Genomic DNA, 12192 nt, shown 5'->3' on the forward strand with positions numbered 1-12192 from the left:
AAGGTAGAATCTTAGGGAGGTACCACCCTTGCAGTGCCCCTCACACACACTCCCTGGCCCACATGGCTAAGCATGTAGGAAAACACTGTGAGTTTTGACTCTTTTCCAATTACGCAAATGAAACCCAGGCCAATCCCCCAAAGTTCTCTTAATAACAAACAACGACCAAGGCAGCTTAGTCAAAGCACCACTGGGCCCCACTTCACCCCCACACAGCCCATCCAGGGTTGAGGAGTTTCGTAAGCTGTCTTTTTGAAAATAAAGATGGCTTAGGTAGAGACAACTTTCAGAGTTTACTAGCAAAGCAAAATTAAAGGAGCTGTGAATAAACAGCCCCCTCCACTTTTCCCAGGAAGTTATCAAAGAATTATTTATGTTTCTAGAAGGGCTTGTTTTGAAAAGGCTCTCCACCCCACCTAAGCTTGGATGAGAAGCCACAGCCCCCAGGCATGCACTTTGGGGAGTGATCAGACTTTTTCCTCAAATCTCTGAAATGACTTGATCCACTTCTTCATACAGAATCAGAAGCTAATCATAAAGAAACAGGCCAGGTCCCGGCATAAACTTAACAGGATGACATCAAAGACCTTCCTCTAGATTAAACGACTGAATTCTTCAGTGCTTTTTAGAATTTCTTCCAGGATATTTTGGGTTATTGCCTCAGTTCTCCTTTGGCTGGAATGATAGATATTCTGTTTGCAAGATTCTGAATTTTTCCCTTCATAAGAAAGAGATGGATGAAGAGAGGCGGGAGGGAGGAGGAGAGAGAGAGGGAAGGAGGAAGAGGAAGGAGATGAAACCTATGTTGGAAAACAGGCAAAATGTGAGCAAATTCCAAGGAATTTACAAAGTTCAGAAACAAAAGCACTTTCTAAAAACAACTAAACTCTGAGTGGGAACAGAAATGTTTAAGTCAAGACCGTGTTCTGAGCCTGATGACTTCCTTTTAAGATCACAAACACCCCAAATAATCAGTTTTCTTAATGCTGCTACATTCATACTGTTGAATAGGAGATCTTTCTCTTTTTTCCCATCCCATAGATGGGCATAGAAAATCAATCTAAGGGGCAGCTAGGTGGCGCAGTGGATAGAGCACCAGCCCTGGAGTCAGGAGGACCTGAATTCAAATCTGATCTCAAACACATAACACTCACTAGCTGTGTGACACTGGGCAAGTCACTTCACCCCAATTGCCCTCACCAAAAAAAAAAAGAAAGAAAGAAAGAAAAAAAAAAAAAAGAAAATCAATCTCAAGACAGACCACAGTGAGTTTTGGCATTGATCACAGAGCTGACCTAGGGAGTAATCAGCCAAAGCATCATGGCCCATTCCATCCCCCAGGCCTGTAGCTCCCTAAGGGACAAATGTCACTCCCACACTTTTCAACAGGCAGGAGATCAGAAGTAGCTCCCCAGAAAGCAACAGATACCTGTTACTTCATTCAGCAGCTCTTCTACTCCTCCATACTGCCCAGTGTAGGCAATAGGCACCCAAAAACTGACTGCCCCTTTCTCACACCAGGGAGAGTAAAGTGACATCAGCCAGAATTATATCATGATTGATCCTTGGAAACCATCTGGTTTTAAATCCTAGGAAGCAATTTGCCCCAAAAGTTACTGAATTGTGCAGATACTTTAGCCCACTGATACCACTACCAGGCCTATGCTGCAAAAAGATCAAGGAAAGAAGAAAAACACAAATATATATATATATATATATAGTGGCACTGTTCATAGTAGCCCAAAATTGGACACTAAAGGGCTACCCTCCTACTAGGGAATGGCTAAACAAATTGTGGTATCCAAAATGATGATATGGCAGTTTCAGAGGAAACTGGGAATCTATTAACTGATGCAAAATAAAGTGAATGGAACCAGAAGCACGATTTATACAATGACAACAATGTTACAGAGAAAAACAACTTTGAAAGACTTTGGAACTCTACAATAATCAACCGCAAATCCAGAAGACTAAAAATGAAATATGCCTCCCACATCACGTCAAAAAAGTGACAAACTTAAAATACAGAGAAAATGTACATTTTGAGAGGATAACCCATGTGAGAATTGATTTTGTTGGACTATGCATGTTTATGATGAGAGTTTTATTTTTAAAAAAATTTTTTTTCTTCAATTGGACGGGGTAGCAGGAAGGCCAGATTATAAATACATATAAAAATAAATAAATTTATTTTCAAAAAGAAATTGTCTGGTTAATACTCACAAAAACAGAGCATTGCATCATAATCACCCACCAGAAAGGTGCACCTTTGGAAGCCTGATAGTACATTAATGCTAGCACCACCAAAGCTTTTTTCAAAAAAGCTCAAAGTTTGAGGCATACACTTGGCAGAAAGGAAGCCCAGAGAATTTTTCAGAAAAACTTCTAAAAACACACACACACATTGTTCGTGTCATCCCTTTACTCTCCAATAAAGTCACCTAAGTCCCCTCCATACTCTCATCACTAATTTCTCTTCCTCTCCTGAAAAGCAGCAACCCCTGTGTTATCCATCGTTCTCCAGGAATAGGAAATATTACCCATGCCTTGCACCATCCCGGGTGAATAAATGTCTGGTGAATGAAGAAATAGATCTTAAGAGATACATAACTCACAGAGTGAGTAGTAATATAAGAGAAGCATGGCAGTTGAGCAAGAGGTTGTATGGTGGGGGGCAGTATTTTTGAGTGGAAGGTCCTAGGTTCAAGTCCTAACTCTGAGTTACTTCCTGTGAGATCTCAGTCAAGTCATTTAACTTCTCTGGCCTTTGGGGGCTTGACTAGATGGCTTCTAACATAGGTCTATGTATTTGGGAGAGGGTTTAAGTGATCCACGCTGATCTCTTCTTCATACCCAAGCTCCAAGAACTGACTTTTTGCTGGGAAGAGGTTTCACTGCCATCTTTCCAATCGCCTGCTGGCTCAGTCAGAGTTTCTAAACTCTTCTGAGTACAAGGTGATCCCTCTGAAAGAAATGATAATTATACTTCTGTTATAATTAACTATTTTAAAAGAAAATCAGGGAAAGAAGTCAGAGCCCCTGTCAGATCTGGTATTTACTATTTACTTTCCTTCCCTAGCTATGTCTTTTACTGTCTCTAGCCTCAGGCAGACATTGCCCCACAGTATAGAGCTTAGAGAATAGATACCATGTCCCATCTTTTAAAGCTCCCAATGTGAGAATGCTCCTCTTTTCCCACTAAATTTTTCTTCTAAAAACTGAAACTTGAGAAATTATGTATTTTCACAATGTTCCAGATTATCAATTCTCCCTGCTGCCTCACTTTACCAACTTCAATTAGGCAAACCAAAAATTACTCAAGTCATTTCCAAAGTAGTAAGAAGCTGGTGTCTGAAGTTTCTTTCTGGAAAAAAAAAAAACCTTCTTGCTTAGTTCCTCTTGGGTCTTATTATAGGCCTCACTTAAAAAAAAAATTACATAGGAAAGTCCTGTTATTGAACTCTGATGTAAAGAAAATTCCATATGTCTAAATCCACCAGCAACCAGTCTCCCATCTTGGGGAAAGAAAAGTTTCAAAAGCCAAAAGAGATACTCTCTGGCTGAATCAGAAATCACCAGATAGCATGTGGCCAGAACATCTCAAAAGGGAAACAGAAAAACATTTGGCATCTGTCTGCCCCTTCCTCTACTCCTCCCCCTACTGTAAAGGTAGATCACCTATGCAGAGTAATTTTACCCTCTTAAGAAAACAAGCAGCTGGGGCAGCTAGGTGGCACAGTGGATAGAGCTCTGGCCTTGGAGTCAGGAGGACCCGAGTTCAAAACTGATCTCAAACACGTAACACTCACTAGCTGTGTGACAATGGGCAAGTCACTTAACCCCTGATTACCTCACTGAAAAAAAAAACAAACCAGGAGGCAGCTAGGTGGCACAGTAGATAGAGCTCCGGCCTTGGAGTCAGCAGGACCTGAATTCAAATCTGGCCTCAGACACATGACATTTACTAGCTGTGTGACCCTGGGCAAGTCACTTAACCCCGATTGCCTCATTAAAAAAAAAGAAAAGAAACAACAGTATAGCACACATGTCCCCTAGCTCAGTTTCCTATTTTGGAATCTCATGCCTTCGCCTCCCCTTTATTCTGGCCAAGAGGATATTAAACCTGGAAGGGATGCTATAGCTCATCCAGTCCAACCCCTTCATTTTACAAGTCAAGAAACTGAGGCTCGGCAAGGGGAAACCACTCACCCAAACTCACAAGATAGTTAACAGCAATCAGTGTCAAGATTTGACCCTAGGTCTTCTTATTCCAAACTGCCTCTTCAGACGATTTCCAGAGATGGAATGAGTCACTGGGCTTGGCCAGAAGACCCATTTTAGGTCCCTTGGGAGTAGCAGGAAACACACCTAGCTGGCTAAGTAAAAGATGCCCTGTGTCTGGGTCCTGAGCATTCACCTCTGAATCTTCTGTCAGCACCAAACAAATTGACTTTTTGTTTCATGACACCAAATAGTCAATTTGTGCTTTCCTTCAAATGTCCGATCCACCTCTGGCACACTGCTTTGAAACCACATAAGGACATCTAACACTTTCCATATGGCAACTACATTGCAGCTTTTAATTGTACCAACTGGTATCATTCAAGCATAATTCCCCAGGAATCCGGCTCTCAGCAGCAGCCCCCGCCAACTCTCTAATCTCATCACTGGCACTAATACTTCCATAGACACTCTGATTGGGAATGAGCACACTGTAATCTCCCCAAACCAGAACTGTCAAAACGAGCTAGGTACACCACTAATTAAATTACCCTGCCTTCCTGGCATCAAAGTTTGAACTCCCTGCTTAGACTTTTCTTTGTCTACACTTTCAGCCAGCGTACACCCTCCCTTGTCAGGCCACCAAGACCAAATGACAGCAGAAAGTAAGACCTTCAAAATGGTGCAATTTAAGAAGCATAAAGGTACATACACACAAAGTCCTCTCCAACTTTGCTAAGATTTCGTGGGGGAAAAAAAAATCACTTTTTTCTTCGTGCTTAGCAAATATTTATTAATTTTACTCATAATAAAAAAAAGTATCATGCCTTATAGAGCACCTTATATTTTTGTATCTATCATCTTTTAACCTTTCAAAGATTAAAGCGGGCAGGGGAAGAGGGCAGCTAGGTGGCAGCTAGGTGGCTCAGTGGATAGAGCACTGGCCTTGGAGTCAGGAGGACCTGAGTTCAAATCCAGTCTCAGACACAATACTCACTAGCTGTGTGACCCTGGGCAAGTCTCTTAACCCTGATTGCCTTGCCAAAACAAAAAAAGATTAAAGTAGGGGCAGTAGATAAAAACACTGGCCTGAGAGGTCAAAAAACTTGATTTCTAGCCTTGGCTCTGCCTCTTATTAATCATGTGACCTTCAGTCACTTGCGTTGCTTCTTTGAACCTCAGTTGCTCCATCTGTAAAATGAAGACAATCCCTGCCCTGGCTAGTCCGTGGGATTGTTGCAAGGGCCAAATGAGATAATGGACACGAAAGCCCTTTGTAAATGACTAAGTGTTATATAAATAAAAGGGATTTTTTAAAAAATTTATCTTCACGGCCCTATCAAGTAGGCAAAACAGTCTATTCCCATTCTGCAGCTGGAAAAAAACTCAGGTACATTCTTTCAAACATTTACTGAATGTCTACTAAGTATAAGGCACTGGGAAGGATATAATGGTGGGTTATACATAGTTTCTGCCCTCAAGGAGCATGCAATTTTATAGGATAAGTCATTTCATAGAGGGTAAGTGACTTATCTAAGGTCACTAACTTAGACAAGTGAATGACAGGGCCAAGACCAAAACCCCAGGTCTCCTAACTCCTGTCCAGGCTGTATCTTTCACAATATACTACCTCTTATTAACCTTTTCCTTTAGTTGCAGGCTACTAGAAGGCAGAGAAATGCTGTTTGGGATCCAACATATTTACTGCATGCTCAGTGGCATGCCTGAGGAGGCTGTGTTTGAGGAACCCAACACACTTTTATTAATCCTTCTTAATTCTATTACCATCTCTGTCGATTATTTCCAATTTGTCCCACACAGGGCTTGCTTATTTATACTTATTCACATGTGGACTCCTCCATTAGACTGTTAACTCCTTGAAAATAGGTAGTGTTTACCTGTCTTTATATCCTCAGTACTTTGCACAGTTCCTAGCTCATAGGAGGTGCTTAATAAATGTGGATTGACCAACTAGCTGATGTATGTGCTACTGGGTCATGCTGTGGCTTACTGCATCAAAGTAAGGACAGACAAATGGCCCCTCCAGTATATCCAAAAAAGGAGGACAATTCGGAAAAGGCCCAGTGAATGAGCTTACCTTCCCTTGTACCTCCCACTGCCATTCTCAGACCATTTGAATCCTAAAGTGCAAGAACCTCCCTCTAGTCCATGATCACAGATGAAGTAATCAGCTAAACCGTCACTCTGAACCATACATCTATTTGCATCCCAATTATTAAATGAAAGACATCCTAAAATACAGTAAAACCAGGATGGCAGAATTTTCAAAGTAAACTCTGGTTTAGAACAATACCAAAAATCTATATTGCCAGAAGATGTTCACATTCTCTATTCTCTTATTCGATCTTCGAGGCAACCTTATAAGTGGTAAAAGCATTATCAAGCCCATTTTACAGATGAGGAAACTGAGACTCCAAGAGGTTAAAGTGGATTCTCTCAAACTCAATAAATGAGTAGCAAAATCTAGATTAGAATTCAATCCTGGCTGTCTCCACTAAGTGGTATCCTTAGAACAGGCAAAATACCCCTTAAGAAAGACTCCTGCTCCCTTCCCATCATCTCTCTTTGATGATAGGAGCCCTCATCCTGGAATCAAGGGCAGCCTGCTTCATAACATTTGCTACTGGTATCTTAGTGCTTTTCATCTTCAAAAGTGCTTTGAACAAACATTAATTACTCCTCACAATGCTCCCAAGAGAGGGAGGTAAGTACTATCCTTCCCCATTCTTTATCTGGGAGGGATAAAAAGGCAAAAAGGTTAAGTGAACTTGCCAAAAGCCACAGGCAGAGTTGGAGTTAAGCAGGGGCCTCCAACAGATTCTTCTCTACTTCTCCAAATGGCAATTTTTTAAAAAACGCTCACGATCCCTTTGTGGAGAATTCCATTATTTAATTCATAATTACAGATGTTTTTCCTTTGTCTCACTCTATATCTATCCCGTCAGCCTCAATTTGGAAACCAAGGAGACCCAGACATTTTAAAGAGGGGAGGAGAGGTAATATTTGTTATGACTTTCAAGATAAATGTCAAATGAATTAAGCTATTACTACATTTAAGATTTCCACTCTAGGAGAGTGTTGCTTGCTGTCATTTTTTTAAAGTTCCAAATACGTGACACTAGGTAGGAATACTTTGTTTAAAAAAAAAAAAGAATCAACAGATCAATGAGAATATGCCTAGTTAGATAAGTATATTTCTTTGTCTTGAGCTACAAAATGAATTCATTCATAAAGACAAATCAAATCATTTTAATGGGGGGGGGGGGGTTAAGTGGCTCAAAAACTAGAAGGTAGAGGGTTTGGGACGGTATGTATGCCTTTGTTAACATCTCTAATCCCAGCACAGCCTACAGGCTAATGAAACATCTAAGATCAGGATGGTTCCCTAGTGGGCAGATGGGTGTTAGCAGTTTAATGAAAAGGCAGCAGCTCCTCTTGGAGACCTGAAGGTCAGTGCACAAATCTCTTTCCATGTTAATCCTCCTCCCCTTGAAGTTCTACTCGTCCACCATGGCTACATCTGACCAACCCTTCCTCACCACCACCACCACCACCACCACCAAAAAAAAAATCCACCACTTCCAAAGAATAACTCTTTCCCCTTCCCCTCCCCAAACCACCTGGACAAGCCTCCCTACCAGCTGGTAAGGATGGCAAATCCAACCTGCCAGTTTGATTGTTCCCCCTTTAAGAAAGAGGGAAAAAAATTAAATGTCACATCAAAAACTTCATTCATCTTTTGATCCTCTGGGCTGCCTGAGTTGCACGCAGATCATTTGAAACCCACATGTGGAGTCATATAACTTGCAGGACATCCATGAACTCCAGTCACTGCCAGACCCCGAACTACACTGTCTCTCCCTAGCAGACAACTCCACAGAACCACTTACTCCCCTGGGAATGTTTGTCTACCAAGAAATCTCAGAACTTCATCCACAAGGGAGAAGAACAACTTAACCAGCAAGATTCATAGAAGGTATCCTAGGTCCCCAGGGCCTGGAACAAGAACAAGACTATCCGAAAATATAGTCATTTTCCTAGTAACTAGATGTGTGACCTGGCACATGACCTTAAAGAAGAAACTAGGAAACCCTCCTGTAGGCTCTGCTCACTAGAAATCTCCCTGAAAGGGGGGGGGGGGGTGCTTTGAGAAATGCTGCCCCAAATAACCAGTAACTCACTGCTCTAGTCTCTAAACAGTTCCCAATGGCAGTTTTAACCAAGACCAAAAAGAAAAGAAAAAACCAGAGAACACAAATTTGATTCCACTCTGTTTTATAAAACAGAAAAGTCTGGGAGAGTCAGCTCCCTAGGGAGCTCTGATGTAGCTTTCTTCTTCTTTAGCCTCCTCCCACTACAGTAAGCAGCCCCACAGTCATTTCTTCACCAGGAGCCCCAGAGTCCACCAGCCCAGCCTTGACCTCTGCACCAACAGCTGTTGCCACTGGGAAACTGCCCCAACTCCTCTCCAATCCTATTTCTGAACTCTTCCCCCTCCTGCATGCATACAAATTATAGCAGGTGAAACAGACAACCACCACCCCCATCCCTCTCCATGCATACCATGCACAAAAGCAGAAGCCAAAGTGGCCCCCTGACTCTTGACCTGGACTCCTTCAGGAATAGCCCCCCTGGCTCTACTCTATTTCTTCTGTCTAGCCCATGACCTAAGCCGACACTCCTCCTCTTCAGCAAGGAGAGGAGGATGGCTCTGAGGTACCTCCAGAAGAAAAGTAGGAAGTCATTCCTGTCCCCAGATAACTTTAATCTTGAGAAATGTGCCTTATCCTTCCTGCCTTTCCTGGGCCCCCTCCCTATGCCATCTCAAGACGAGAGACATAGTGCTAACTCAACTCTCCCGGGGAGCTGAAGGGGCTAGTTACCATCTCCACTTTCCAATAGCCCCAAGACAGTTAGCATCACTCCGCACAGTAAGGGGAGGGGACAGAGAAAGAGAGAGAAACAGAGAGAGACAGAGAGACAGAGAGACAGACACAGAGACAGAGACAGAGAGACAGAGAGAGAGAGAATATGGGAATATCCTGGTGGGGGCGGTGGGAAGGAGGAGATAGACCCTGGGCACATTTGTGAAGCCAGAGTCCCCTTTTGGAGGAGAAGGGAAGGGCCAGCGAAAGGGAGTGGGCTAAGAACCGGCATCACGCTCCCTTCGCTAGACAGAAGGAAGGAGCGGAAGAAAGAAGGAGAAGATGCAGTAGAGCAGAAAGGATTCTAGGACACCGAAGGGAGGTAGGGGAAGAGGTCCGTACCCGGGTGCCGCTGGAGAAGCCGCCCACCACCCGGGGCTGCCGGGATCCTGGGCCACTGCTGGGGTAGCGTTGCTTCCCGATCCAGTCTTCGATCCCCTTCCTAGCCCAGGAGGCGTTCACTGCGAAGCTGTCACCTAGGACACAGCACAGCCCGTTTGAGACCCTAACCCCAACATCCACCTTCTCCCTCTTCCGACCCCCAGTGCAGTACATCACCCCTAAAGTTATATAGGGAGGCAGGGAGAAGGAGTCGGGGAGAGGAGAAAGGTAAAGGGGACTAAGAGGAAGAGAAGAACAAGGAAGGAGGACGGGTAGAAGAGAGAAGTAAGAGAGAAAAGAAAACAAGGGGAGAAAGGAGAAAAGACAGAAGAAAGGAGAACAGAAGAGAAGGGAGTAAGAAGAACAAGGAGAAAAGGGAGAAAGGGAAAGATAAAGGTTACAGAAAGAAACGGACAGGAAAACAAGAGAAGGGAGAGGAGTGCAGAGGAGGGAGGAACAGAGGGATGAGCAGGAGGAAAGATGGGGCGAGAGACCAGAGTTGACAAGCAGAAACAAGGAGGGAATGAAGTCAGGCAAAGGCAGAGGAATAGACAGCTAGATAGCAGGGTCCGGGGACGAGAGCCGGGACAGGTTCGAGGACAGCGCGAAGAGGGGCAGAGGCCGGAGCCGGCCAGGGAGCGGAAAGCTGAAGGCGGCGGAGGCGGTGGTGGCGGAGCAGGAGGAGGAGGGAAGGAGGGTGGGCTGAGGAAAGAGCAGGGAAGGGGGGCGGGAGGGGAAAGACCCAGAGAAAGGAGGAGGGTCAGAAAGTTTGCCCCAGGGTGGGGAGCCATCATCCCTACCTTCGGGGCTCTCCCTGCGCTTACACACGGCAGCTGGGCAGATCCGAGGCGGCGGGCGGGAGCAGGAAAGAAAGGGAGAGGGAGAGAGTTAGCGATCGCGGCTCGGCGGGCTGGGCTGGGCAGGGCTGGGCAGGGCAGGGCAGGGAGAAGAGGAAGAGGAGGAAGAAGAGGAGGAGAAAGAGGTGGAGGAGGAGGAGGAGAAGAAGAAGGAGAGGGAGCCCGAGCCCGAGCCCGAGCCCAGTTCCCGGGGCCGGGGCCGGGGGTTGCGGGAGACACTGACCGTGTTTGGAGTGAAGTTTGCCCATGGTGCGGCTGGGCGGACACCGGCCCGAGAGGGCGCCTGGTTAATCCATGTGTCCCGGCCCCTGGCCCAGTCTCCCCGCCCGGCTTCTCCTCTCCTGTCCTCTCCTCTCCTGCCCTCTCCTCTCCTCTCCTCTCCTCTCCTCTCCTCTCTCTCTCTCTCCCTCTTTCTCCCAAAGACAGAGGCGGTACCAGGACGAGCTCCCTCCAGCCCCGCGGCTGCCTGATTGACGCCTCCTTGCGCTGAGCCCCCAGCCCGACGCCTCCTCCGCGCGCCCATTGGGCCGCGGCGGTGCATCAAAGAGGAGCCCGGAATGGGGAGGGGGGCGGAGACTGGCGGGGGCCGGACTCCCCGCAGGGCGGAGGGAGCCGAGCAGCGGCCGGCCTGGGGGTGGGTGGGTGGGGGAGCGAGATGCTGCCCTCATCACCAGCCCTCCACCCCACCCCAGTCCTTCCCTGTCCCGACAGCTGGCCCCTGCTAACGCCTCACCAACGACCCCCTGCTCGGGGAGATCTAAACCAGGTCCCACCTAGCCTCTTCTGCTGGGGCGCCGTCCTATAAAGTCATTATTCGTCCCCTCCTCCATCCAGTAAGGGACCCTACTGCTGCCATTCCCAAATACACACACACACACACACACACACACACACACACACACACACACACGCACTGGAATAGGGGACGTGGCCTCACCGGTCAGATACGTCCCTTCCCTTGGGCCAAGAAGAGGAGGAAGGAGGAAAGTACGTATGTTGTTCTTATAAATCACTACGGTACATTTGTATGGTACTTTTTTAAGTTTTCAAAGCACTTTCACAAACAATATCTCACCTGATCCTCACCACCTCCAAGTTAGGCAGGGACGGAATCATTTCCCCCATTTTAAAGGTGAAGAAATCGAAGCTGAGGGGTGAGTATCTTGCCCAAGGTGACGGGATAAAAGTGAGAAAAGTCAGAGCAGACCCCAGTAAATTCTAATCCAGTGTTCTTTCCACTGCAAGACATTGCTTTCCTGATGAAGCAGGGCATTCCACCATTGTTGCTAAAAATTACTGTTCCTAGGATATTATTATTATATTAATTTGCTATTATCCATCTGCATTAGTGGAGGGAGTTTCCACACTATGAGTTCCCTAACACTGAAGAAATCACAAGTTCAGACAAAAAAAAATTTGTTTTTAAACAAAACCGATGTAATCTCTCTGGTGCCAGCATAGGAACTATAGGCTGAGTATATTACAATAGTTCATGCCTTAGCCAGAAGTCTCTGGGTGACATGGCAGATGTCTAGAAGTCTTGCCTTCCCCCTGCTATTAAAAGAGATTCCCTTGTCCATCAGAAGTCCACTAATGAACAGTTAGTATCCTAGTCACAAAGGCAATGTCTGTTTTTACTTTGATATTCCTCAGTTTCCAGAGCCACACAACTGTTTATTTCCTCTGAATAAAATTTTGTGATGTTTCTTCTGAGTTAGGCAGTTTCAGCAATAAACACTGCATTTTTTTATCAAAGGAAAAAAATGTCTGTTCTGCTGGACAGGCTA

General features: G+C 45.3%; 1 protein-coding gene across 2 annotated transcripts in view; it reads right to left on the reverse strand.

The window, feature by feature from the left end:
* The window catches only part of NKD1 (NKD1, WNT signaling pathway inhibitor), a 118782-nt gene extending 107979 nt beyond the window's left edge, over positions 1-10803 (reverse strand). The window contains exons 1-3 of one of the 2 annotated variants that reach the window (XM_027869259.1): positions 10629-10803; positions 10349-10381; positions 9510-9643 (exon numbers count right to left, since the gene is read on the reverse strand). In XM_027869259.1, the coding sequence (XP_027725060.1) occupies positions 9510-9643; positions 10349-10381; positions 10629-10653 (192 nt within the window). In that variant the 5' untranslated portion in view covers positions 10654-10803. The remainder of the gene's footprint in view (positions 1-9509; positions 9644-10348; positions 10382-10628) is intronic. The other variant, XM_027869260.1, reaches the window with a different exon arrangement.
* Positions 10804-12192: the final 1389 nt, after the last annotated feature.

This window comes from Vombatus ursinus, unplaced genomic scaffold (genome assembly GCF_900497805.2).
Source record: "Vombatus ursinus unplaced genomic scaffold, bare-nosed wombat genome assembly UNPS02014793.1, whole genome shotgun sequence".
NCBI lineage: Eukaryota > Metazoa > Chordata > Mammalia > Diprotodontia > Vombatidae > Vombatus > Vombatus ursinus.